Source organism: Mytilus galloprovincialis, chromosome 4 (assembly GCF_965363235.1).
Source record: "Mytilus galloprovincialis chromosome 4, xbMytGall1.hap1.1, whole genome shotgun sequence".
NCBI lineage: Eukaryota > Metazoa > Mollusca > Bivalvia > Mytilida > Mytilidae > Mytilus > Mytilus galloprovincialis.
The window spans coordinates 104,511,777-104,539,687 of record NC_134841.1 but is presented as its reverse complement, the minus strand read 5'-3'; the positions used below and the strand labels follow the sequence as shown (position 1 = coordinate 104,539,687).

General features: G+C 33.2%; 1 protein-coding gene and 1 long non-coding RNA gene across 2 annotated transcripts; one reads left to right on the top strand and one right to left on the bottom strand.

The window, feature by feature from the left end:
* Window positions 1-692: 692 nt before the first annotated feature.
* LOC143073724 (uncharacterized) lies at window positions 693-1,237 on the bottom strand. The gene is made up of 2 exons (XR_012977576.1): window positions 1,183-1,237; window positions 693-750 (listed from the first exon to the last, which is right to left on the bottom strand). It is a non-coding gene; the product is annotated as an uncharacterized LOC143073724 (long non-coding RNA).
* Window positions 1,238-3,297: 2,060 nt separating this feature from the next.
* Window positions 3,298-9,175, top strand: LOC143073721 (uncharacterized). Its single transcript, XM_076249489.1, has 2 exons — window positions 3,298-3,463; window positions 7,444-9,175. The coding sequence occupies exons 1-2, from the start codon at window positions 3,409-3,411 to the stop codon at window positions 8,739-8,741; spliced, it is 1,353 nt and encodes a 450-aa protein (XP_076105604.1). The 5' UTR covers window positions 3,298-3,408; the 3' UTR covers window positions 8,742-9,175.
* Window positions 9,176-27,911: the final 18,736 nt, after the last annotated feature.

Sequence of the window (27,911 nt, the reverse complement as noted above, 5' to 3'; positions counted from 1 at the left end):
CTGCATATGCTACAGCTGCTTCTTTTTGCTTACTAAGAAATTCTAGATCTGCTTGAATGTCCATCTGTTTTCGCTGTATCTCTGCATCTGCCTTCTTAAGTTCGGCTTCCTTAGCTGCGAATTCTAATGATGCTTTTGCTGCTTCAGCTCTAGCTTTCATTTTCGTGGTTGATGATGCTACTGACGATCGTCCATTTGACCTAACTGATTTAACAGATTTTGTTTTAGTCCTTTGTTGTATCCTTTGCATATCTCGAAATACTTCGTCTGCGGATAGTTCTACATTAGTATACACCGATTCGTGATTTTCTAGTTCTCGAAGGCTATCTGCTGTGTTTTTCCTTTTGAGATATTGCGAGATTTCTTCTGCCATATTGAGGTATTTGTCAAGTGAATTTTCTATCCTTTTTTGGCACACGGATATTGATTCTTTTGTTTGATCTTCGGATTTATAAGTTCCGATTTCATAATCCACGTTTCTTTTCAATGTTGAAAGTTTTGAAAAGTAGTTTGTAACCGTTTGGTCATATTCAATTTGAGCTTTTTCGGTAAGTGTCCTTAATCTGGTTTCCTTATCTAACTCGAGACCATCCTTGGACGTCTGATCATTCTTCTGTTCTAATGGATCCATGTTACTCATTGCTGTATTGAATCTCTTCACTGTTCTGCCACTAAGTAATGTAACTAATGCAGACAGTTTAAACCATTTTATTCATCAATGTAGACTGAACAAGATAGAGTGGTGAAGAGCTACAAAGAAAGTAAAAACTACTTATAAAAAATGTAAATACAAAAATATAATACAAAAACATGATCATAACAGCCATATCGAGTTGTTATATGAAATTACCAAAAAATAATAAATTACAAATATGACACGAAGTGTGTTCCATACATTTTTTCACACGAAAAAAGGGGGTATTGAATTAACAACTGAAAACCCGAAAAAATGGGAATATCAGGTCAAGGGAATTACAAAAAGGGGAAAAGGTAAGTATTATCCACGTAAGTATCATACCAGGTAAGTATTGTTTACAAAACAATGTATTTTGATTGTCAAACCGACATACCATACAACAACATAAACATTGCAAAATGCGAGAAAATAATCATTAAACTTGTATCAAAATTTACTTGAACAGTATTACAAACTCATATTATAGTAAGTAAAAAGGTTCTTACATTGTGGTCAGCCAAAGCTTATGGAAATTTCAAGATAAATTGTCCGAGATAGTTTCCCCGAGGAACCAGTAATGACGCACCTAACGTTGTGTTTGTCTCTGCATTTAATCTACCATTTAAAAGAAAAAGAAACACGGAATAGAATGAAAGATTGATCACTTGTTAATGTATTTCAATCATTAAACAGTTGATTTTTGAAACAGTAAAAGCAATAAAAATCATGTTTGCTAACATTACAAACGGACTGTCAACTTATGATGGGTACCAGTAATGACGCACTATAAACAAACCAGTAAAAACCACTTGCAGTGTACCTGATGTTCGAAAAATTGCTTCAATCCGGATAATTTAAAGTTAACACTATTCAACAAATTTAATTTTAATAACAAATTTTGAAAAAATTTTTCGAAAAACTAAGAATTTTCTTATCCCAGGCATAGATTACCTTAGCCGTATTTGGCACAACTTTTTGGAATTTTGGATTCTCAATGCTCTTCAACTTTGTACTTGTTTGGCTTTATAAATATTTTGATATGAGCGTCACTGATGAGTCTTATGTAGACGAAACGCGCGTCTGGCGTACTAAATTATAATCCTGGTACCTTTGATAACTATTGACATTTACAGTCACTTTTATGATCATGTTGATAGCAACACAATTTTTTTCATTAATTTAATTGTAACCTATATTTTATTTCAAATTTTATATAAAATTGTTCAAAATTTATCAAAGTGACATATATATTCCATATACTTGAAAATAAGAAGTAATTGCATTCATAAAACAACATTGACATTAAAACATTTATCAATGTATACTTCGTACAATGAATGAAAAAAATCGATAAACAATAGAAAATTATATAAGCGACGATCATTTGTTCTACAGTGATTCCCGCTTAAATGTAAAACCATGTCACATGACAGTCATATGATTTGAAAAACACAAACTGGGGCAGCATGTGCATACATACTTTTGCCGGCCAAAGTGGATTTAGGACTGATAATCATTCTGGGAAGGGTAGACTGTTTTTGACCTTAATAAAATGGCAGAAATTGCATTATCTTTACTAATTCAAGCAATAATAACATTTCTGGACAGAGTTTGAGGCATCTATGTTGTAGTCATATGACCTTCACCATCATGTTATGAATAGTAATTATCGATGACGTCACATCTTTTGTTTAGAAATATAAAACCCAAAACTAAATTGGTGCGTCATTTCTGGTCCGCGTCAAAACAGGTACCAAGACGATTTGTCATCACATGGGTTGATGAAAAAGTTCGATAACTCTGATTAAACCTACGATAAGCTTTCAGTGACATAAAATTGAAATATAGTAATACACAAAATATTAAATCGACAAAATTCGATCTAATTAATAAACTGGTGAAGAAAGTTTACACAATAACGCCAGATTTTGTGATTAGCATTATATACTGAATAGTTCAAATAATGTTACTTTACACTGTATAAAACTGAACTGTTCTTCTCAACAACAGAACAATTATTGCTTTCCAAATTACAAGATTTTGAACTCAGTTCCCTTGAGTAAATATCCGTTGTATATTTTAGGGCATTGATACAGAGTTAATCACTCGATGATTTTTTTGACTACGGCTTTACTTGAAATTTTGGTTTCAGTCTATTGCCACATTGAAAATAATACAGAATTATTCTATCAGAGATGAAAGGTGTAATTTCAACACAGTTTATAATTTCTGTTATGTAATCACATTATATTAATCATTTATTTTTTTCTTATTCAATATAGTCACTTAACATTTGTAATATAGCTCGCTGCTCGCGGTTTGAATTTTTATTTATCTATAAATACATTTAATCAGATGTTTTCTTTTAATCTTACGATTAATACTTCACCTGTTACAAAAGAATGTTTTATTGTCGGATACAAGAAACATGGCAGTATTGTCACTTGATTTCTTCAAAGCATTAATTATAAAGAGAAAAAACGAATTTCCCTATAAACGACAAGCGTTTACCACGAACAAGTATCAATTTAGTCTGTCATTTTTACAACTTTTAAATTAGTAAATGATATAAACTTCAAATGCATCGCTTATTACATTTCGTTAAAATGATTAATTACAATGAATTACATTTAACAAGATATAAAACGTTCATTTGTTTAGAACACTCTTAGCAAGCATTTGATAGGAACGTCTCCTCAGATTTCAGAACGGGAAGTGTTCGGATAATAATTATGAAGGAGCTGTTTATTTCAATCATTGCTTTTCAGATAATTTCCTTTATTGCAGGTAAGACAGTTAATGAGATATTTTACAGTAAGAGACAAACAAAATTATAAATACACGACATGGCACGTAAACAAAATGAAGGCAATACAACAGACATGAAGGATTTGTAAATAAAGATATCAAACAGGTGACATGAACACTTTTTAAATGTCCCAAATCAATTCTTGAAATGTTCTTTCCAAAGTTTGAATTGAATTTAAATGTTGGTCTTTAATAAAAAAAAATATACTATTCTAGTCACTTGATTTTCAATAAAAAATACACCTTTCCGTAACTGTCTACTGCAATGACGTCACGAAATCGATGAAGAACGTTCTTTATTATTTGATATGTATAAATACGCTGCCCCGTCCTCTCTGTTATTTTTGTTTTTGTTTGATATGTATAGATAAGCTGTTACGTCTAGTCTCTGTTTATAATTTGATATGTATAGATACACTATACTACGTCCAGTCTGTGTTTAAAATTCGATATGTATAGATACGCTGTCACGTCGAGTCTGTGTTTATAATTTGATATGTGTAGTAACTCTGTCATGACGATTGTGTGTTTATAATTTGATATGTATAGATACGCTGCCCCGTCCAGTCTGTGTTTATAATTTGATATGTGTAGTAACTCTGTCATGACCATTGTGTGTTTATAATTTAATATGTATAGATACGCTGTCATGACCATTGTGTGTTTATAATTTGATATGTATAGATACGCTGCCCCGTCCAGTCTGTGTTTAAAATTGGATATGTATAGATATGCTGCCCCGTCCAGTCTGTGTTTAAAATTGGATATGTAAAGATACGCTGCCTCGTCCAGTCTGTGTTTATAATTTGATATGTATAGATACGCTGCCCCGTACAGTCTGTGTTAATAATTTGATATGTATAGAAAAGCTGTCACGTTTGATGTTTTCTGTTTTTTGTCACCAACTGATTTTCATAGTTGTTTTCTTATCTTGTTTTATTACTTGTACGATAAGAGGGGTTCAAACTAGTTCAACCCCGCAAATTCTATATGAGTGTGTCCCAATTCAGGAGCTCGTAGTTCAGTGGTTGTCGCTGGTTCTACTCTGTAATATTTGTTTTTCGTAATTTTGATTTGGTATAGATTAGACATTTAGATTGGTTTATTTTAAAAACAACATTTAAATCAGGTATACTTTGTCAGAAACTACAATATATATTTTTTTTAAAATCCCCTTTTGAAATGAGACAACTCAGAACAAATGACAGTTAGAATGTAAAACCCTAGCTTACAAACAACAAATATAGTTAGAATGTAAAACCCTAGCTTACAAACAACAAATATGGTTAGAATGTAAAACCCTAGCTTACAAACAACAAATATAGTTAGAATGTAAAACCCTAGCTTACAAACAACAAATGCCTTTATAGAAAAAAAATGAAAATTTAACAATAATAACAGATATAGAAGAATTCAACCTAAGGACACGATTATATTGTTTTCACTCAATCTCTTTAGATAGAGGCCTCATTATATTTTGTTTCTTCCGTTTATTTTCTAAATTTGTATTACCATGCACTATTGCTACCGACATGCATATAACATTACATGTTTGTAAATGATTAACCTTTCTATAGAGAGTTCCTTGATATTTCCATTTATGATAAACATGGTCATGAGCATCATATGACTAACACAAAAACATACATTGACTTATACACCATAGTTCTTGTCCGTGATGACAACTGTCAGACTTGTAATTAGTGAACATAGACGTTATTTGTCTACTTATCTAAAAGTAAGACAAATGGACCGGACACAAATTATGCAATTCAGATTTGCATTCTCCGATGAATCACAAATAATACATGTAAAGTCATTTATAATATGCACATTTGATATGAACAAAATTTAAAATAAAAACGTATGTAAGTATGTGTAAAAGACTGGTTATCCCTTTCATGATCAAACTAGTCATGAAAAAAAAATGGATTATCGTTCTCTTATAAATTTAAAATATTGTAAAGTTCTTTAAGCTCTGTCCATTTACTTCTTGAATGGTTATAATCAAGGATTTGTTCAGCTCAGTTCAATGCAAATCACAAATGCATGGATTGATTTTTAGGGATTTCGTTTATGAATAGGTCTTGTTAATGTAGGGACATTCTTGCACTATTGGTGTCACAATAGTGAAATGGTTCACAATTCTATAGCATAACTCAAAACGTTGTATCCAAAATATTGTCCTTCCATTTGATTTCTTAATGGTGTCACAATAGTGAAATGGTTCACAGTTCTATATTAGTATAACTCAAAACGTTGTATCCAAAATATTGGCCTTCCATTTTATTTTTTTATTTTTGTTGGAGAAAGAGGAGATACTGCAAGGGATTTGCTGTCATCTAACCTAAAGGTTACAATAGAAACAGTTCTATATTTGATTTGACTTACATATAGAAATTTATAATGATGGTTGGTTGAAAATAAAACTTTCTGGTTAAAGAGATGATTCCAGTTTCCCAATTGTAAACTTTTCGTTTCTGTATAGTAACATCCCGGCAGCAGCTACATAATATTTTGTTTTATAAATAATAGAATAAGGACAGTTAAATTTTAAATATTTAAAACGCTGGACGAGCATCGCGTTTTAAATTTAAAAATTAACTGTCTCGAGTAGATACATATCGTATCACACTCGATGCAGTGGTAGAATCTATATATAAATATAAACGTAAAAGTGTTTAAAGATGTAATCATCATTGTATTATTGATGATTGTTGGTTGTTAAACGTCAAGTGTGAAATATGTCATGCATGTTTATGAGTAACTGATGGTATCTTTGATTATTCTTTATCATATTATATTTATGAGTAACTGATGGTATCTTTGATTATTTTTTATCATATTATATTTATGAGTAGCTGATGGTATCTTTGATTATTCTTTATCATATTATATTTATGAGTAACTGATGGTATCTTTGATTATTCTTTATCATATTATATTTATGAGTAACTGATGGTATCTTTGATTATTTTTTATCATATTATATTTATGAGTAACTGATGGTATCTTTGATTATTCTTTATCATATTATATTTATGAGTAACTGATGGTATCTTTGATTATTCTTTATCATATTATATTTATGAGTAACTGATGGTATATGTGACTATTCGATGGTATACGTGACTATTCTTTATCATATTATATTTATGAGTGACTGTTAATATCATGTACGTCTATAGTTGTAGATGAGACTTGTGAATGATATGAAAATAAGAATAACAAAACGATATTTCTATGCCCTCCTCACCCTTGGGGTTCAATTTTGATATCATTGTGTCCAAAATCAAGGACCAAACTACCGCACTAGCATGTGTCTGGAAAATCTTGATTATTATAAATAACCTTTTGATAGTTTTATTACGGAGAATGAACAAAAGACCAGCTAGAGAGATACACAGTATTGAAGTGAATTGTTGTTTCAAATTAATGCAATTTAATTTCCATAGTCAAGAATCAATCAATGCGTCAATATGAACACATAAAAGCGACCAGCATCTATTAAATCTATATTTGATGTAAAGTTGATATTGTTAAATAATCATGCTTGCCAATGAATTTGATGTAAAGTTGATGTTTAATAACCATGCTTGCCAATGAATTTGTTAGCAGACCTTATTTTCCTGTACAATGAATATTCAGTATTGGGTATATAATTTATAGAGCGATAATTTCAAGAAATGTGTTTTGTTTCATTATTTTTTTTTTATAGTTATCGTCGCAATGATATGCTCCTGGTTTATTTTATTTTATACATACTTCATGTATGGAAGATTTTAACTTCGTTGAAACTGACTTGGCTGACAAAATAGTACATTTGTAGTTAGATGAATTTCTGTGTACATGTATATTTTAATTCCGTATCATTTTGAACATGAGATGTATGTGATATATAAAATATGATTACAGTTGTTTTTTTCCTGAAGGTTTATTTTACATTGATGTCATTTCAGAAGCTAATGCCCAGAAGTTAGACACCTTACCAAAGTATTATGAAGAAAAACTACTTCGGAATATCAAGCATAGTCTCAGCCCAGAGGAAATTACTATTATTGAAAAATTCAACAACTTGAAGGATTTTTATCCGGATGGCGAAAGACATCACGTCCTGCGTAAACGTAACGCTGTCCAATCCATGGGGGAGGCAGATGGTACTGGACGACGGAGGAGACGACGACGACGAAAACAAAAACCTTCTGCTGCCATTGATGGAGCAATTAACACATCGCCTGACAAAGCACCTAACGAGGTTTCTGACCAGCCGAGAAGGCGACAAGGACGACGACGACGACCAAAACCAAGTGACCAGCCTTCTATTAAATCTTCAAATGATGGACCAACAAATCCAACTCCTAACGAACCACGTAACGAAATTTTTGACAAGCCAAAAAGGCGACAAGACAGACCTAGACCTTCGGCTGTAATACAAGAAGCTCCAGTGCTGAGTGAAGCAAATGCAGATAGCAACGATGGACTATTGAAGGCAAAAGAACTCCATGCAAACCACATAAATACAGAAAATATGAGAGCAAACAAATTAAAAGCTGACTCAATAACAGCTGACAGAGTGAAAGCTCAAGATGTTGTTGTGACTTCAAAGAAGTCGAGAGGAAGAAGACCACGCAGACCAAAATTGGGAGAATTCATTGATCCAAGTATTGGAATACAGCGAATAAATTCTGTAACAGACATTCCGGATTTCGATCAAAGATTCGCTCAACTTTTTAACAAAAATAACTATCGTCAGTTCGAGCGATCAATGTACCGACAGCCTTCACTACCCGAATCACGATTTTCGCAACAACAAAGTACCGATAATTCACAAATGTTTCAACAACAGAAAATCGCCGATAATGCACAATTATTTCAACAACAGCATTTCAGCAATGAACGATACTTGAGGCCTGCAATTGAAACTAAACGTAGACTTAGCCAATTTAGTCAGCTACCGCCTGTTCAGCCGACAGACGTATTACCCGAATTTAGCTCTTCAAATATTCTGAATAAGATTCCTGCATTAAGTGAATTCATAGCTGACGGTTCCTCATCTGTACAGAAAGGAAATAATGTTGTCCAGCAGGATACTTTGTTTAGAGGAGCGCCACCACCGGCAACTCCAACGGCCTTCGATGAATTTACAAACATGTACGCTCAAAATATTGGAAAAGGAGAAAATATTGACCAGACACCCGACAAAACAGCCAAAACATACATTAAAAAATCGAAGAGCAATGAACCATGGTATTTTTAATTTGACTTGAGTTTTAAAGCTACTGACAGAACGCTCTTGCATTATACTTACTGGTATCCAACCATTGTTATGTGTAGTAAACTATAGTGCTGTAAGATAGGCATATGTTCCGCAAAGTAATATGACTTTTGTAACTTTTTTTCTGACATATTGCAAGAGTTATGTTCACATACATGTTATTTTTTTCTAATTACTAACATATGAGGGTAGAAGTCAAATTAACAATTTATACTTTTCAATTGACAATTTTAGATATATCAAATTTATGGAATTAATAATGACATGTCTGTTTGATTTTTTGTTGAGAAATCACCATTTGAAGAAAACAGAATATTGAACAGGAATGATTTCTGTGAATGTTTAATATGAATTGTATTAGGAGAAATCATGGATATAAGCAATATGAGGATTTTCAGAATAAGATATGAAGTATTCTTTTAAATTTTTTTTTACGGTATAAGCCACTATATTTCGTGTTTTTATTTCCTTCTGTTATTAGAACCAGGATTGGAATTATTTTTGGTGATGTTGTTTTCTATAATTGGACCTAGGGTTGAGATCTCGAAAAAAACAAAACAATATGTTTTACCTTTGCGACATATTCGTTTTCATGTCGCATGTGAGGGGTACCATCAATAATTGTCTTATTTTAGATTTAAATATTTTTCGTCATATAGAGAATTCGATGTTGGTTGCAGATCTGTGATTGTTTCTGTTCAATTTATAAAAAAAAGTTGTAGAACAAAATAATAGCTAATCTTAAAAATTTGTCGTTAATAGCTGATTATGTTCATAATTGGTCTCTTTAACTTAATAAGTTCATTCGTTTAGATTAGTCCGTCCCATTAAAGTGGTTTGCAGTTACAAAAGAAGGACGAGAGAAAAGGTCAATACAATACATCTGTGGAGGTTTAAGTCTTTTGTTTTAAGGGGGTTGATTTTTCAATAATCTGCTAGTTTATCTTTCTCGTATTTCGCTTAATTATTGTACATATTCCGGATTTTCTATTGATTTTTTTCAGCATATTTTGAATTTAGTTACTAGTACACTAGTACTTTAATTGTTCGTGTGTATGCTTTCGTTTCCTTTGAAATGTATCGTTATTTTATTTTGCATGCTTATCAGAACGTTGGTGGAAAGGTGTTGTTTTTTTTTTGGGGGGGGAGGGGGGAGGGGGGAGGGGGTGAAGTATAAATTTTATCAATTTTGAGAGTGAAAAGAGAAGGTATGGCAGTGTCAGAATGTTGAATTTTGTTTACCTTGTGTTATGTGAATGCTATAACGTTCATTAAACGACTTGGGGAAATTTTAAAGCTCAACATATCATATAGACTCGTTTTGTTTCTGGTTTCTTTTTTAAGAAAACCAAACTATAACTACCAACTCGTTCCTAAAAAGTGGTTCAGCAGTTTAGTGTTATATATAATGGTGACAAAATTCAACTTGAACATGTTGTATTAAAAGACACATGTGTCAGAGATACATTTGAGGATTAAGAAAACCCTTATCAATATCCTGATAAAATAAGCAGTTGAGAAGTCAGTCACACAAACATATATATATAAAAAAAAGACTAAGTTCAGTAATTTATGGAATAAAATAATGTGCAACCTACGTTTATATGTACAAACACTCAGCTTAACATTAATGTCTAAGCTAGAAAGTCGAAGGAGATGTAAGTTGGACAAACCGGGTGCCCGCTTCACAAATATTAACAACACATTACACAACCCAATCACCTATTATTTGTTAAAAATGTTGAAAAAATCCCAATAATTTGAACACCGTTAGAGTATGTTTTTACACCCTAATTAATTATAACATGCATTGACAATACATGATATATACACAATGTGACAAAAGACTGATAACAGATAACAATACAATAATAAAAGAGGGACGAAAGATACCAGAGAAACTGTCAAATTCATAAATCGAAAATGAACTGACAACGCCTGGCTAAAAATGAAAGGAGACAAACAGACAAACAATAGAACACATGACACAACATAAAAAAACTATAATAAGCAACACGAACCCCACCAAAAACTAGGGGTGATCTCAGATGCCCAGGAAGAGTAAGCAGATCCTGCTCCACATGTGGCACCCATCGTGTTATTTATGTTATAACCAATCAAGAAAATAGTTTTATTCGGGTAGGTAACATACATGTAACTTTCGGAATTGGTGAAAAATAGGACGCTCTGATTAACACTTTTCGTCAAACCAATCATTGTTTTTTTTTTCTTTCTGTATTAAATCCTACCCATAAAAAGGGCAGATGTATTATGCCTGTGCAGTTATATAATTATTAATTAGGAAAATTATATCAACATTGAAAGTGAAACAAAGGTAAATCATTTGATTTACTGATTCGATTTACAAAAACAAATAATTCTTATACAGGTATAAACGATAATTAACATATAACATGAAATTAAAAAGAACTAGAAACATCTGATTGCACGAGTTCGCTATCTACATGTATTTATACCTGAATTTGTGTTTATAGCGCTAGTATGGCTGTCATCAGTCTTTGGAAATCAACTTCATAGTAAATTAGATGGACATCTAGGCTAAAAAACAAACAAAACGATCATATATTGTCGGGACAATGCCTTGTAAATTATTTTTTCTCAGACTTTTTAAAATTTAGGTATACAATTCAGTCTGTTATAAACCAAATATGAGAATATGATTCAAAAAGAGGGGCGAAAGATACTAGATGGGACAGTCAAACTCATATATCGAAAATAAACTGACAACGCCATGGCTAAAAAATAAAAAGACAAACATACAAATAATAGTACACAAAACACAACAAAGAAAGCTAAAGACTAAGAAATACGAGCAACATAAAACAAATGGAAAAAGGGGTGTGTGATCGTATGTGATCCGGAAGGGTAAGCAGATCCTGCTCCACGTGTGGCACCCGTCGTGTTGCTCAAATCAGTAAACATGAATTTGACAGCTAATGCCCTTTTAACGTCTATAATTATATTTGAATTCGCCGACTTCAAACGAATTTTAACTTGGGGTTCGTGTTGTTTATTCTTTAGTTTTCTATGTTGTGTCGTGTGTGCTGTTGTTTGTTTGTCCTTTTCATTTTTAGCCATGGCGTTGTCAGTTTGTTTTAGATTTATGAGTTTGACTGTCCCTTTGGTATCTGTTGTCCCTCTTCTTTAACAAGAGTGCACACGCTGAAATATCTCAACTTCTTTACTAATCATTTATATCATAATGACAGTCCTAAATATAAAGCTGTACTGCAACTATCACATACACTTGACATGTTATTAACACCTGCCAGCTAGACATGTACGCATTACAATCATTCCATACACTAAATATAGTAAACCTATTGCATAAAGTATAAGAAAAACCGATAAAAAAAACTATAACACCTGAACCGTGAAAATGAAGGTCAACCTCAGATGACACTTACCATTTTGACATGTACATTTTACCGTTCTTCATACAGTAAATATACTAGACCTATTGCTTATAGTATCTGAGATATGGACTTGACCACCACCAATTAACCTTGAAAATGCCTGTATCAAGTCAGGAATATGACAGTTCTTGTCCATTCGTTTTTGATGCGTTTTGTTATTTGATTTTGCCATGTGATTATGGACTTTCCGAATTGATTTTCCTCTGAGTTCAGTATTTTTGTGATTTTACTTTTTTCCATGAAATGAGATCAAGGTTATGTGAAAACAGTCTGACGGGCATGATGACCTTGCAAGATACGCGAATACCAATTATATTTATTCTATTATTCATAAAAAGAAAGAAATAAACATTAATTTACAAATAAATCTATCTAGATTTACCGTATTGAATTATACACCAGACACGGCTGGAAATCAACACACGCAGAACAATCGGTTCTGCAATGAAAATCGTTAGAGGATTATCTGGTAAGCTTGAGTGGAGTAATTGTCACCGCTTTGAAAGGTATGTACATTTTAAATCGCAAATTCTAATTAAACCGATCAACATATTGAAAATCGGAGGATGCTATGTTGTGATGAATTCTTTAACGGAGAGATACGTGTATCATTTACTGTTGTGCGTAGAGTAAAACTCCTTTATAATCCATCGACTCAAGAGTAATTGCCGGAAAAAGTGACAATTACCTTTTGAGATTTTTCTATTAACAAACCTACAAGTTCAATTCATTTGTCTTTCTGTCAACGGGATTGAATGCGTTTTGGGCGGCGTGCACGTTGTCCGAATTTGATATACGTCTTAATAAATCTCAAAGCTACCAATTATCATTAGTTCATGCGTGAGGGGATCAGCGCTGATTGAGAACACCGTGAATCAAATGTAGTTCAAGCATGAGGCGATCGGCTCTGATTAAGGACACCGTGAATGCGTGAGGGGAAGTGCAATCATATTGTTGCGTATTTACAGTTTAAGAAAGTTATAATATTCTCTAGTTATATATTTTCCGATATCTTTGAAAACGTTTACCAGTTGATCTTTAGATTGTTGAAACGGCATCCTTTATAGCTGCTACCAATATCTATGTAGCAGCTAGTCTATAGCTACACGTTCAATAGTCAAAATCTACGTAGCACTACGTAACAGCTATGATATTGAACGCGGCCCTGTACAGTTGTTGCTAGGGTGTTCTCTTCGAGGTCCGCGTTCGATGTGAATGAATGATTGAATATCTTTTATTGCAGAAGCAAACATAATGCTATAGCAAAATAACATATTATACAATTACAATAATGACAGTACACAAACAGAGAGCAACACAATATGGTCATAATAAGCACATATTGTACCCATACCCTCCTTCCTTGATGGGTGCATTTTACATAGACAAATATAATCGTATAATATAATCAAAATGAGGATGTTAATTTGATGTATGCCTTTTTGTGCTTCTTCGTTACATTTGTTGTTTTTATAGTGATTAAGATGATAACACAATGTTGACTGCTGTACCCCTATTTTTGACATTTTTACCTATTATGTCTGTTTGTTTTGTTCACGTATCGGTGACTATATAATGGAATTTGATGCGACTGTCATACAAGTGAGAGGTTTAGCTAGCTATAAAACCAGGTTCAATCCACCATTTTCTACATTTGAAAATGCCTGTACCAAGTCAGGAATATGACAGTTCTTGTCCATTCGTTTTTGATGCGTTTTGTTATTTGATTTTGCCATGTGATTATAGACTTTCCGAATTGATTTTCCTCTGAGTTCAGTATTTTTGTGATTTTACTTTATAATTACAACTGATATGCAATGATTATTTGTGATCTTAACTTCCATGCCGCATTAAGAAATTTACACATTTTTTAATTAGACTCTTTGAGCTAGCCTGTAAAATAAATACCAGCTTTCTGTTCGTTGGTCATGAACAATAATATTGTGGTAAATACTGTAGTCTCAATGATCTAAAGGCAGGACATACAGGAACAAAATGTTACTCGTTTTCAATACAATTCATATGACAGCATATACATATACGATTTTCTCTTACAATATTGTCAAAACGACCAACTTCAATATTTAGTTTTAATGTTCCACTACGCAGTCTAGTCAGTATATCACTATTCAAATCATACTTTAAGTAATCTTCTAATCAAAACTAATTTTTCAATTTTCTATATAAACACAATTTTTCACAACCGTTCAAAGTAGTAAACCAGTATAAATAGTAGGTAGCTATTCACTTACAGTCGTTGTTGAAATTCACTAAAGTCATTGTTGAGGTGCGATCACAGCTCACAATACGACTCACTTCTTGGAAAAATTGTTATGGAAATCCCTGACGAACTGAACGCTTTATAAGCAGCCATGAACGTGTCTGGTAAAGAACCTGCTTGGAAGTTTACACGTACTGACCAGATAACCGTACAGTTAATATGGAACAAGGCTAAGGAGCCGGAGGCATCCTCAAGTAGATCAAAGCCGGACCTGAAAGAATAAACCACCACCCACCAGGAGAAGGGACACCAAGCGTAATGACCAGTGGGTATAAGCCAAAAGCTCTGCTGCAAAATTGGCTAAGGTTATACCAACAACCACCAGGGTAGACCAGAAACAGCAACCAGAAGCCAAAACGTCGCTAGTGGGAAACAGGGAGATAATACCTACAAAATACCAAGGTGAACATGAGGGGATTGTCATCAAAACGGACATCGTTATCTGTCCGTTCAACCCCAAAAAAGCATGCCATCGCCAATACTATCTTCAACCAACCAACGACAGAGGCAAGCCATGCCGGTTTGACTACGAAGAGGGATTTGACCTAGATGATCCAGAGTTACTCCGGACAACATCGCCACTAATAGTGCCGTCTCCAGAGGCAGTAACAACAGCACTATCTATCTTGGAACGGCCAGATACACCATACCATAATTTTATCATCCATGTAAAGTCAACGCAAAACGGTCAACAGAACTATAACCGTACAATAGGTAGAAGTTAGTCCGCAATATCCAGACAGGACGGTAAAACTCATATATCATCATCACTTAAAGTCGTCATTTGTACCGAAGACAGCAGACGTCGAACATCGGAAAGGTTGGACAGGAAGTAGTTTACAGCAGGCAGAAGGTTAAGTTTGCTTGCAGTGAAGTGCTTGGAACCTGTGGACAGAATAAGAAAGGCTGAGGCTGTTGGTTCGATACAGATTGTCCAAAATAAGCTGGTGCTAAGGTTTAGCGTCTCACATCTCTAGCTATTGCAGTGAGTGTTTTGTTGAAATAACATGCCTTAGTGCTATCTTCTTGTTCCGACAGTTATAGACATATCTGTTAAAAAAAACCGTTTCATACGAAAGTTTATACCAGTTCAAATAGTTCCATACATTGAGGTTTCATACCAGTTCCATACTTTGAGGTTTCAGACTATAGTTCCAAGCAGTTTGTTTTAACAAGTATCGGACTGAAAGGGTTTTAAACAGTTTTCATTTATCAGTTTCGGGTTAGGTTGATAGGTGTTGAAATTCGTTTTAGGTAGTATTTGATTTATTTTGATAGTGATAGCGTAACTATTTTATTGGATTAGGAATTATTAAATTACTCTTCAAATCCCAATAAACTGCTGCGAACCCAAGGATAAAATATTAAAACGTCCCCGCCCTGTTACACGTTACAATATCTTTATATATCGAAAAATGCAACACTCACTTCAAAGAAAGGCAAGTAACCGGCATAGTTTATTGAAGTTCATACTAAACATAAATTGACAATGGAAATGGTAATAGCTACAACGTAAATGTAAGTGGTTTATATTTATGATAGAATATGTTTTTATTCTCGTGTGCATGTAAAACACTTTAATCAAGGTTTTAGATGAATAGAACACCATTGCCTGAGATTGAACAAATAAGTATGGTTTAATTTCTTTGAATCAGTTTACTTCTATTAAAGTATATACAAAACTTTGTTCTTTTTGTAATCAGCATAGATAACAGTTATTGAGTCGAGAAAATTCACAAGACCGAAGATTAAAAAAATGTTTGCACTTCTCCATACACATTCACGATGTCACCATCAGAACCGATCTCCTCACGAATGAAATAATGAAAACTGGATGCTTTTAGATTTATTAACACGTCTATCAACTTTGGACAGTGTACACGCCGCCCAAAACGACTTTAAATCTCGTTTGCATAAAAAAAAACTAAATTTGAACTTGTAGGTCTGTTAATAGAACCATCTCAAAAGATAATTGTCTTTTTTTCCGATAATTACTCGGGGGACGATTGATGTGTAGGAGTTTTACTGCATGCACAACAATACATGATACATGTGTCTCTTTGTTAAAGTATTCACCACATCATAGTATTCTATGATTTTCAATCTTTTGATCAGCTGAATTATATAATTGCGATTTAGAAATGTACTTACCTTTCGAAGCGGTGACAATTACTCCACTCAAGCTTCTCATTAAATAATTTTCAAACATTGCTATGGTGTTAAAAAGTTCAAGATAGCTTCCTGATTGCCAAGCAGAAAGCAAGAACTGCCCTCGTCTGATTTTGACACAAGTTCGTATACGAAATTGTCACTAATCAATTAAGATAAACTCTCATATAGCGAGAGAAGGACGAAAGATACCAAAAGGCAGTCAAACTCATATCTCCAAAATAAACTGCAAACGCCATGGCTAAAAATAAAAAAGACAAACAGACAAACAATAGTACACATGACACAACCTCCAAAACTAAATAATAAACAACACGAACACCTCATAAAACTAGGGGGATCATAGGTGCTCCGGAAGGGTAAGCAGATCCTGCTCGATATGTGACACCCGTCGTGTTGCTTATGTGATAACAAATCCGGTAAATAGTCTAATTCGGTAAGTCACATTCATGTGTCTTTGTGTTTGAAGTTTTGTGCACAGACTAATTTGATGGTAAAATGCATGTATTTAAAACAAAGTGTCCGCACAAGTTGCAGGTTGTTTTTTCTTTTTTTTTTAATTCAACCATGTTATGTCAGTTCATTCGTTTATGAAACAGACAACGTCAAGGAATGCATTACAGTATCCATTTTCGGAGTACTTTGGTAGTCACATTTGTAATAACTGGAATAAACTAGAAATAAACCCTCCAAGTAACAACAAGTAAAACAAATTGAAATTTCAGTTAGGAGAACCATAATCCCTAAACAAAAATATGTACATGTTAGTTTAGTGATAATGGACGTCATTTTAAATTCTAAAACCACAGGTTCCTGACTTGGGACAGGCGCGAAAAAGCGGCGGCGTTGAACATCTTTTTGAGATCTCAACCCTCCTCGTATACCTCTAACAATAGAAAAAAACAAACAAAAAAGTAGTATACACAATACCTCCACTTAGGGTATTAACATCATACCGTCATTTAATAATTTGTTTGTTTTTATAGTGATTAAGATGACAACATAATGTTGACTTCTGTATCCCAGTTTTTGACATTGTTTCCTGTTTTGTTCGCTCACTTTTGTAAACATAATGGAATCCATTGCAACTGTCTTACAAGTGAGAGGTTACAAACTTTTTGTTTATGATTTTTCCTCGGAGTTCGATATTTTTGTTATCATACTGTCTACTACTTTTGGGATAAATTATAGCAAAGTTATAGAAAACGTCATCAGCTCTTACTCAAAATATGGGTAGTTTTATGGTAAGAGGGTATTTAATACTTTTTACAGCTTCCGAAATACTAATCTAACCTAATTTTTCGAGACATAATCACAACTCAACTTCAAAGTAAATGACTACAAAGAGGTTCTATATGCACGTGTCTAATCTTGTTGCAAGAAAAGGAAAGTTGACAAAACGCAACTTGTTGTCATACATACCTACATGAGACTGTCTGTGAAAATTCTCGTCAATGCATTCCGAAGGTTGAATAAACTGTACAAAAACTAAATTCTTAGACAAATAAGTGCTATTTTGACATCTTACAAGCCATCGAAAGCTGCTGAATAATCATTTGCTGAGTGAATTAGTTTCCACATAATTCTGTACTTTATTTGGCATTTTTAACTGTTTTTGTTTCGAGCATCACTGATAAATCCTTTTTAGACGAAGCACGCGTTTGACGCAAACACAAAATTTTATTCGTGGTATCTATGATGAATCAATTCGCATAAGGATCAAATTGACTGAACACTAGACAATTTCAAAACTAGAATCCGTTATTCGATGAAAACATAATATTGTGTTTGTGTGGTTAAAATTAGTAGAGCAGACATATATTTCAAGCTGAAACATTCAATTTATTATTCCAGGAAAGAAACACATTTTTATAAATTTCCGGATTTTTGGATCCTCAATGCTCTTCAACTTTGTACGTGTTTGGCTTTATAAATATTTTGATATGAGCGTCACTGATGAGTCTTATGTAGACGAAACGCGCGTCTGGCGTATTAAATTATAATCCTGGTACCTTTGATAAGTATTCGTAATTATGACAAGTAAGTTTAGCACCAAAAACCGACACTTTACGACAAGAGCGTTTAGTGATGCTAGTTTCTGAATATTTGTTGAGCAAAACATGTATGTCGGCGTCACTCGTGCATAAGTTACAAGGTATCCGAGAAAAAAACAAAACAAAAGTGCAACTTTCTCGTTAGTGGGATTTGATATATTCGGATCGTGGTCAGAAGTTGCCAGAATATCAAAAGGTGTTCATGCTAACAGTACAAGTGGGTCTTCTTATTAACGCGGCCATCAACAAGGGCTATACACACAGACGTTATTGAAGAAGTTATGTCATCACCATTCATAAACGTTCTGCATAGATTCGTTGCCTTACGAGTTGCCTTATGCCTTATCAAGACAATTCGCTCAGACCGATGCACTAATTTTGTGAATTCAGTAGACAATTTTGAAATTGCTTCGATGTGGAAATGGGCCAGTTCATAAACATTGTATCTCTTGAAGATAATCAAACAGTATTCATTTTCTATATACTGGAGGCATATGGGATCGCATCATCGACGTGACGCGAAAAAAAACTTGACTCTATGATCATGAAAGAGGGACGAAAGATACCAAAGGGACAATCAAACTCATAAATCTAAAACAAACTGACAACGCCGTGGCTAAAAATGAAAAAGACAAACAAACAACAGCACACATGACACAACATAGAAAACTAGAGAATAAACAACACGAACCCCTAATTAAAAACTAGGGGTGATCTCAGGTGCTCCGGAAGGGTAAGCAGATCCTGCTCCACATGTGGCACCCGTCGTGTTGCTTATGTGATAACAAATCATGTAAATAGTCTAATTCGGTAGGTCACATTCATGAAAAGGAAGGGGATTGTAGTTACGACGTAAGGAACATATCCGATATCATTTGTGAAACGGTTATTCCATAACGGTCAACCAACTCGTGATGGCGTCCGTAAAATTAAGGAAGGGATGATTCCAACTTCACCATTTGGAACTCTTGTTTTAATAGCTTCCTTGTGAGCAGCAACCCTCTATCAAGAAAATCATGATATGAAATGCAAGCACGGGAATATCGTATCAATTGGGAGATATATACCCCGTATGCAGGTGCTGCTGGAATGTTGCTGCTTAGAAATGGAAAGTTCACAATGGGAAAGCTGAAATCATCTCTTTTGTTGTAAAGTTTTGTTTTCAACCGACCCTCATTGTCAATTTCTAGATGTAAGTCAAGATATGAGGCCGACTTAATTGTATATGTAGTATCCTTTATCTCTAGCTCAATGGGATAGATGCGTTCCACATAGTCACCAAATTTTGAATTATTAAGTAAAAGAACATCATCTATATAGCGGAAAGTAGAGTTAAAGGATCTTCATAACTTCTTATATTTTGCTATTGAAGGTGCTATTGATTCATCTTGCACATAAAAAAAGTTAATCACTTCTGAAGGACTGGTGTGTGCCGTTGTGAATGTAAGATAGATCATTCCGGTATCGTCTGACCTTGAAGCAAATTGATTATCTCGGCAATGTTACTCAATTAGAACGTATGCTATACTGCATTATTTGGAATATTTATTCAGAAGGATATTGTTGACATGGGCAATGTCTGACGTATATAACTACAAACACGTCTAAAATGAACAGCTTCACCTCTGAATGTGAGGCAGGAGATATTTGTTTAATAATGGACATAAATGTTTCGAAAATTAATTACTAACTGTAATTATCGTTAACCAACTACCAGGACATAACGGACGAGTCCACTAGAGCGTTGTTCAACTAACACAATAACAATTTCAGAAATAGTGCTTTGGTTTAGAATTTGAAGAATTGAACACTGACTTTACCCAACATTATGCTGTTGTATTTTATATCGTCCACTTGCTCGATATGCTAGACACTACACATTTTGTGTAACTATTTTATTCATATTTTATAACCGTTTAATTATCATTTGTTTGATAATAGTGATAGTTAATATAAATTGCAGGTGAGGAGAAATTTTATATATTTTCCTGTAACCATATTTGAATGTGCTGTTAACGAACTTGAGTAAGTCAGCGTAAATCTTGTTTTATATAGTGACCTTAAGTTCGTTATCAGCACATTCGAATATGATTATAGGAAAATATGTAAAATGTCTATTTCAATCCGGATTTTTTTATTCCAGGCATGAATTACCTAAGACGTATTTGGCACAACTTTTTAAAAGTTTTGGTCCTCAATGCAATTCAACTTTATACTTGTTTGGATTTCTAACTATTTTGATCTGAGCCTCACTGATGAGTTTTATGTAGACGCACGTCTATCGTATAAAAGTGTAAGCCTGGTACCTTTGATACCTTGGTGGAGTTCGTGTTGTTTATTCTTTAGTTTTCTATGTTGTGTCATGTGTACTATTGTTTGTCTGTTTGTCCTTTTCATTTTTATACGCCCGTCAAAAGTTTGACGGGACGTATTATGTTATACAAATGTCCGGTGTCCGTCCATTTGTCCGACTTATCCAAATGTCATGAAACTTATTATAGTTGTTTCTTATGATGGTCAAATGATCTGTATACTTTTTGGTGAAAATAAGATTAAAACTTTTTGAAATACGGCACTTTGTAACTAAAACAGTGGGGTGTTATTTTCACATGTCGCACCGTATATCAAAAACGATTTTTGATTATTGCTTAAATCTTTACACACTTCTTAGTTACATTAATCTAAAGATCTGTATACTTTTTGGTGATGATTCAAAATTTCATTTTTGGTTATTGAGTATTTTGTAAAAAAAGGGGGAGGGTTTTTTTACATGTCGCACCGTATCTTAAAAACGATTTATGATTATTGCTTAAAACTTTACACACTTCTTTGTTACATTAATCTAAAGATCTGTATACTTTTTGGTGATGATTCAAAATTTTATTTTTGAGTTATTGAGTATTTTGTAAAAAAGGGGGAGGGTTTTTACCATGTCGCGCCGTATCTCAAAAACAATTTATGATTATTGCTTAAAACTTTACACACTTTGTTATATTAATCTAAAGATCTGTTTACTTTTTGGTTTTGATTCAAAATTTTATTTTAGTGATATTTAGATTTTTTGCACACAAAAAAGAAGGGGGGGTTCATATGTCCCGCCGTATCTCAAAAACAATATATGGTTCTTGCTTAAAACTTTCTCAGAAACTATTTATGATTGTTGCATAAAACTTTCACACAAGACGACTGGTGCATCATGTGTTCATGGCGTAGCTGTTTATTAGCCTTGGCGTTGTCAGTTTATTTTCAATTTAGGAGTTTGACTGTCCCTCTGGTATCTTTCGTCCATCTCTCTTGATAACTAATAATCACCATAGCCTAATTTGACAAAATAAATCCGACAGTAATGCCACAAAAGCTATGTTTTATGTAGTTTAACTATTATATTTCTTATTATATATATATATCCTGAATAGCATTATTTCTCTGCAAATTAGCGTTTCCCCAAACAAGTAACAAAACATAATAAAATCATAAGACAATACTATACATTTTTTTCATATCTATGATACCATAAATAAATTTAGATTTATTGTAGTCCTAAATATCTGTTTTTCGTTTACCACAGGCTTAAACTATCATATACATGTATCATTTTGACATGTCCTTACGGCCTGAGTTATTTATACGTTCATTAATGATCGAAATAGATATTAATTATTTTTGTCAAGTACAAGTTATAATTTTAACAGATGTTTGACAGTTTTACGACTCTTTTGTCCGGAAATGATCTATATGTTATAGAGAAAGTCTACATGATATGATAAATGTCATATCTAAAAGATTATTGAGCGGAGGTGTACTTAATTCTGTCATACCTGTGCGACCATTGAGTAGAGATGTATTTATGTCTGTTCATTCCTTTGTGATCACTGAATAAATGTGAACTAATGTCTGTTCATTCCTATGTGATCATGGCGAAGGGATGTACTTATGTCTGTTTTTTTCTGTGTGATCATTAAGCAGATATTTACTTCTGTATGTCTATTCCTCTGTGATCATGGAGAAGAGGTGTACTAATGCATGTCCATTCCTGTGTGATCATGGAGAAAAGGTTACTAATGTCTGTTCCTTTCTGTGTGATCATGGAGAAAAGGTGTACTAATGTCTGTTCCTTTCTGTGTGATCATGGAGAAAAGGTGTACTAATGTCTGTTCCTTTCTGTGTGATCATGGAGAAAAGGTGTACTAATGTCTGTTCCTTTCTGTGTGATCATGGAGAAAAGGTGTACTAATGTCTGTTCCTTCCTGTGTGATCATTGAGCAGAGATGTACATATGCCAGTCCATTCCATGTGTGATCATGGAGTAGAAATGTACTTATTTCTGTCCATTTCTGTGTGATAATGATGCAGAGATAAATTTTTGTCTGTCAATTCCTGTGTGATCATTGAGTGAAGGTATACCTATGTTTGTTCATATCTTGACTCATATTTGACCATTCATGGGAGATGATAAAGTGAAGGTGTGCATATGTCTGTCATTCCTTGGAGATCTGAGCCCCTGTCATAACACCTGTAGCTTCTACTGTCTCATCATCCGAACCTGAGATCCCGTTCTCATCCATTTCGAATTATGATGACAAATCATTAAATTCACTTTCAGAAATGTGGTGTTCATTGTCTTGGTGTTTTGAAGTTGATATAGATGCTATCGTTGTTTATATTCTTTTTTTCATTATGTGACGTCACGTATTATTGTCTTTACAAGATAATAGAACAGTCTCATATTTCAGGGTTGGGATGAACCGATGTGACTAAACCTGTATATCATTTAAATCACCTTGGCATGACAAGCTTCAATATATATGATTAATGTGAGGTGGTATTGAACATTATAGAAATATAAGAAAAATCTAAGGAAGCAGTGAGTTGATGAGAACTATGAAGACTAAGCATGCATATCATTCAAATCAGCTTGGCATGCAAAATGGAATATATATGCAGCAATCTTGACTATTAAACATATATTAGAATATTTTCATATGGTTTATATATTAGGAAAAACATAAATAGAAAAAAAATATATCTCAAATGGCAGAAGATGTGGTGATCAAAATTTACGTAAACTGAAACATGATGTTCATAAATGACTGTAGCATCTATCACTATAAAATATCAAGTTTTAATCATTAAGCACTACTTTTTTAAACCATTGAGGGTTCTATATTTTACCTCTCCCTTCTGTTGTCCCTCGAAATGTCTTTTGGTAGACCCCAATGCATAAACATAACCAATATGTCAATACAAGACATGGATGGTTCAATCATCGATTAAACGTTCTACGTGACCACTTTAACAACATTTTCTCAGTATACGATAGAATTTTGGATTCAAGGATACCGTTTTTTATGTCAACCACCACAAACGTTTACGCTTAAATTAGGAAAAACATCGACCCTCCTACCAAAACATCTGTATATCCGAGATATGGGAACTACTCAAAAAGTCCCATACATTCACAGAATGCACAATTATTCAGTAAGGCAGGATAAGCTCGTATAACAAGAATACTCTGACACAGAGTAGTACACAACATACTTGAAGAGAGATACCAACAAGAACACTTCAACGTGATAGACTACTCTGAGGCAGAATATCAAATTCATGAATCAAACTTAATTCCTTTGTGAAAGATTACAATTTGCGACATTGTAAATATGTTGTTTTGCACTTTTATTATCTATAGAAGAGGGGCGAAAGATACCAGAGAAACACTCAAACTCATAAATCGAAAATAAACTGACAACGCCATGGCTAATTTGATTACATATAGATATATAATAAATATAATATATAGTTTACTTGTATTTTTCAACATCATACATATAGTGCATTATATCACTTGGTTTAACATACTGCATTATTACTGTTCTTTAAATTACTTATTTACAATTAATAGATATGACACGATGTGGTATGAATGGCAATAAGACTACTCTCCATCCAAGTTAAAATATGTAAAAGTAAACCATTATAGCTAAGTTCGGTCTTCAAAGTTTTAAAAAGTATGTTTCATTTGAAATACAACTTTATCATACTTTGGTGAGTTTATATCATTATCGCTGAAACGTTTGAATGATGAATTATGCTGACACTTTTATAATGTTATGCCATTTTTATTAGATGTATGTTGAAATTGACTTTGAATTATTGAAAAAAATATTTGATTTATTATCAGTTTTTGATTTACAACAGAAAATTGGATTTATACAGTTAAATATACCTGGCCACTTCTATACAGATATACTAAACAGAAAAGTTGAGTTACACGTCAATTAAATATACATGAACACTTCTATACAGATATACTAAACAGAAAAGAGCATTTACACAATTAAAGATACCTGAACACTTCTATACAGATATACTAAACAGAAAAGAGCATTTACACAATTAAAGATACCTGAACACTTCTATACAGATATACTAAACAGAAAAGAGCATTTACACAATTAAAGATACCTTAACATTTCTATACACAAATAAAAATTTGATCTACACAATTAAGGATACTTGAACACTTCAGGAAATACAGGTATAAAAAGTGGATCTACACAATTAAATATACCTGAAACTCTAGAAAATACAGGTATTCTAAACATTATTGGATGTGTTTCCCTTAGTTTAAGTTTGTAACCCGAATTTGTTTTTTCTCAATCGATTTATGACTTTTGAATAGCGATATACTACTGTTTTTATATATAGAACATTTTTTGTATTACATTTTGTTTCATTTGCTATAATGTACCAAAAATTCACAGTTGACATGTGGTTACTAAGGAGTTAACTGCTATTTCTAATTGCTTGAATCAACAACTATTAATTACTACAATCTATACTATTAAACGAGAAGACCTCATTTTGTGTGTCGCTTCTCTTCTTTCCACAATAGATTAATCAACACGCCTCTGTGTCCTGTGCACAGTACATAGGTACAGTGCATAGTCGCATAGTCCCATTTGTCATCCATTCATATAATTATTTTGGGAGAAAAACGAGAAAAAAGGCATCCGGATATTGTCCCGTCATTGGACGAAATTTTAAGTCAGATTAGATTTCCGGTTTGCGTTTTTCTGTATACTTTGAACATACAGATACTACGAATAAAGTGTATTTTCAGAATTTTATCTGCTATCATTTTCAAGTTTACTATCCACGGCGGTCACAGAGTTTATTAAATAGAGAGAGTCTGTATACTATATCAATGACCACCATGGATCGATTAGTTAACTTAGAATTGAAAGTAAATACACTTTATTTATATAGTAATGAATGTTCATAATATACAGATAAGCGCTAAAATTATGCATGTGAACTTTTGATACCTTTTCTGAAATTCTTGTCATTAAATCTTTTACAAAATTCATTGATTACAAAAAAAAGAAGATGTGGTATGATTGCCATGTTGAGACAACTCTCCACAAGAGACCAAAATGACACAGAGATTAACAACTGTAGGTCACCGTACGGCCTTCAAAAACGAGCAAAGCCCATACCGCATACTCAGCTTTAAAAGGCCCCGAAATGACAATGTAAAACGATTCAAACGAGAAAACTAGCGGTTTTATTTATGTACAAAAGAGAACGAAAAACAAATATGTAACACATAAACAAACGACAAACACTGAATTACAGGCTCCTTACTTAAATGTTCATAACATACTAAATGTATGTTCATATTGAAATTGATAGAAAACCAAAAAATTAGGAACTTTGGAAATAAAGGTGGAGGGATGAAAAAAAACATTTTCCTGTCCGCAATAACCTATGACTTATGATACTTTTGCTGAAATTCACCAGTCATTCAGTATTTTACAAAATTCTTCCAACAACACTTTACATACTTTAAACTACGCTCTGAATGCCCGCGATTTCGCGGGTGTGTTCTAGTATAATTGAAAATAAAACCACACCTACCTCAAATGATGTGATTTTATCCAAATTATAATCGTAGAAGTAGCCTAACACTCTTCAGTTTGGACGTTTTCAATCTTATGGAGTCACCTTTAGTCTTAAAAGTTTTTACTTTAAAGGCATTCATTATCAAAAAACTGCATTTGCGACCACCAAATCGTCAGTTGACGGTTGCAACTCTTCAAGTACAGTACTGTGTATTCCTTAAATAGTTGAAACATACTATACTATAGTGTATGTTCCTCCAACCTTCATTTTTTGTTTTGTTTTTTTACTAGCAAATAAATAATTAAAATAATTATAAAAGAAAAAAGCTAGATAAAACTGGATAGTAATTGATTCTTCATCAAATTCCCCGGTTCTATTCTCTAGTCTATTGACTAAGTTGTTTTGCTTATGTGACACATTCTCGATTTTCATTTGCTATTCTATTTACCAAAAAGTAAAATAACAAATATTCGGAACTTCGTGTAAAATTCTAAAAGGAAAGTCCTTAATCAAATGGCAAAATGAAAAGCTCAAAGAAATCAAACGAACAGATAACAAAAGAGGGACGAAAGATACCAAAGGGACAGTCAAACTCATATATCTAAAACAAACTGACAACACCGTGGCTAAAAATGAAAAAGACAAACAGAAAAACAATAGTACACATGACACTACATAGAAAACTAAAGAATAAACAACACGAACCCCACCAAAAACTAGGGGTGATCTCAGGTGCTCCGGAAGGGTAAGCAGATCCTGCTCCACATGTGGCACCCGTCGTGTTGTTTATGTGATTACAAATCCGGTAAATAGTCTAATTCGGTAGGTCACATTCATGAAAGGGAAGGGGATTGTAGTTACGACGTAAGGATCATATCCGATATCATTTGTGAAACGGTTATTCCATAATGGTCAACCAACTCGTGATGGCGTCCGTAAAATTTACCAAGGGATGATTTCAACTTCACCATTTGGAACTTTTGGTTTAATAGCTTCCTTGTTATAATTATAACAACTGTCATATTCCTAACTTGGTGCAGACTTTTATTTTTTAGAAAATGGTGAATTAAAACAAGTTATTGATGTGTTAATATTCTTAATTATTAAAATTTATAGACAAAGATATTGTGTTCACTTTTACCAGGCCCGAATAATTATTTTCAAAAGTTCATTGATAAAGTTTGTATAAAATATTAGAACAGCAATTTACAAATTTCAGTATTGGAGCTTTGAACAGTACATTAGTATAACTAATGTTGTGCAATATGATAGTTCCATTTTTAACATTTGAAATAAGTTAATAATGTTG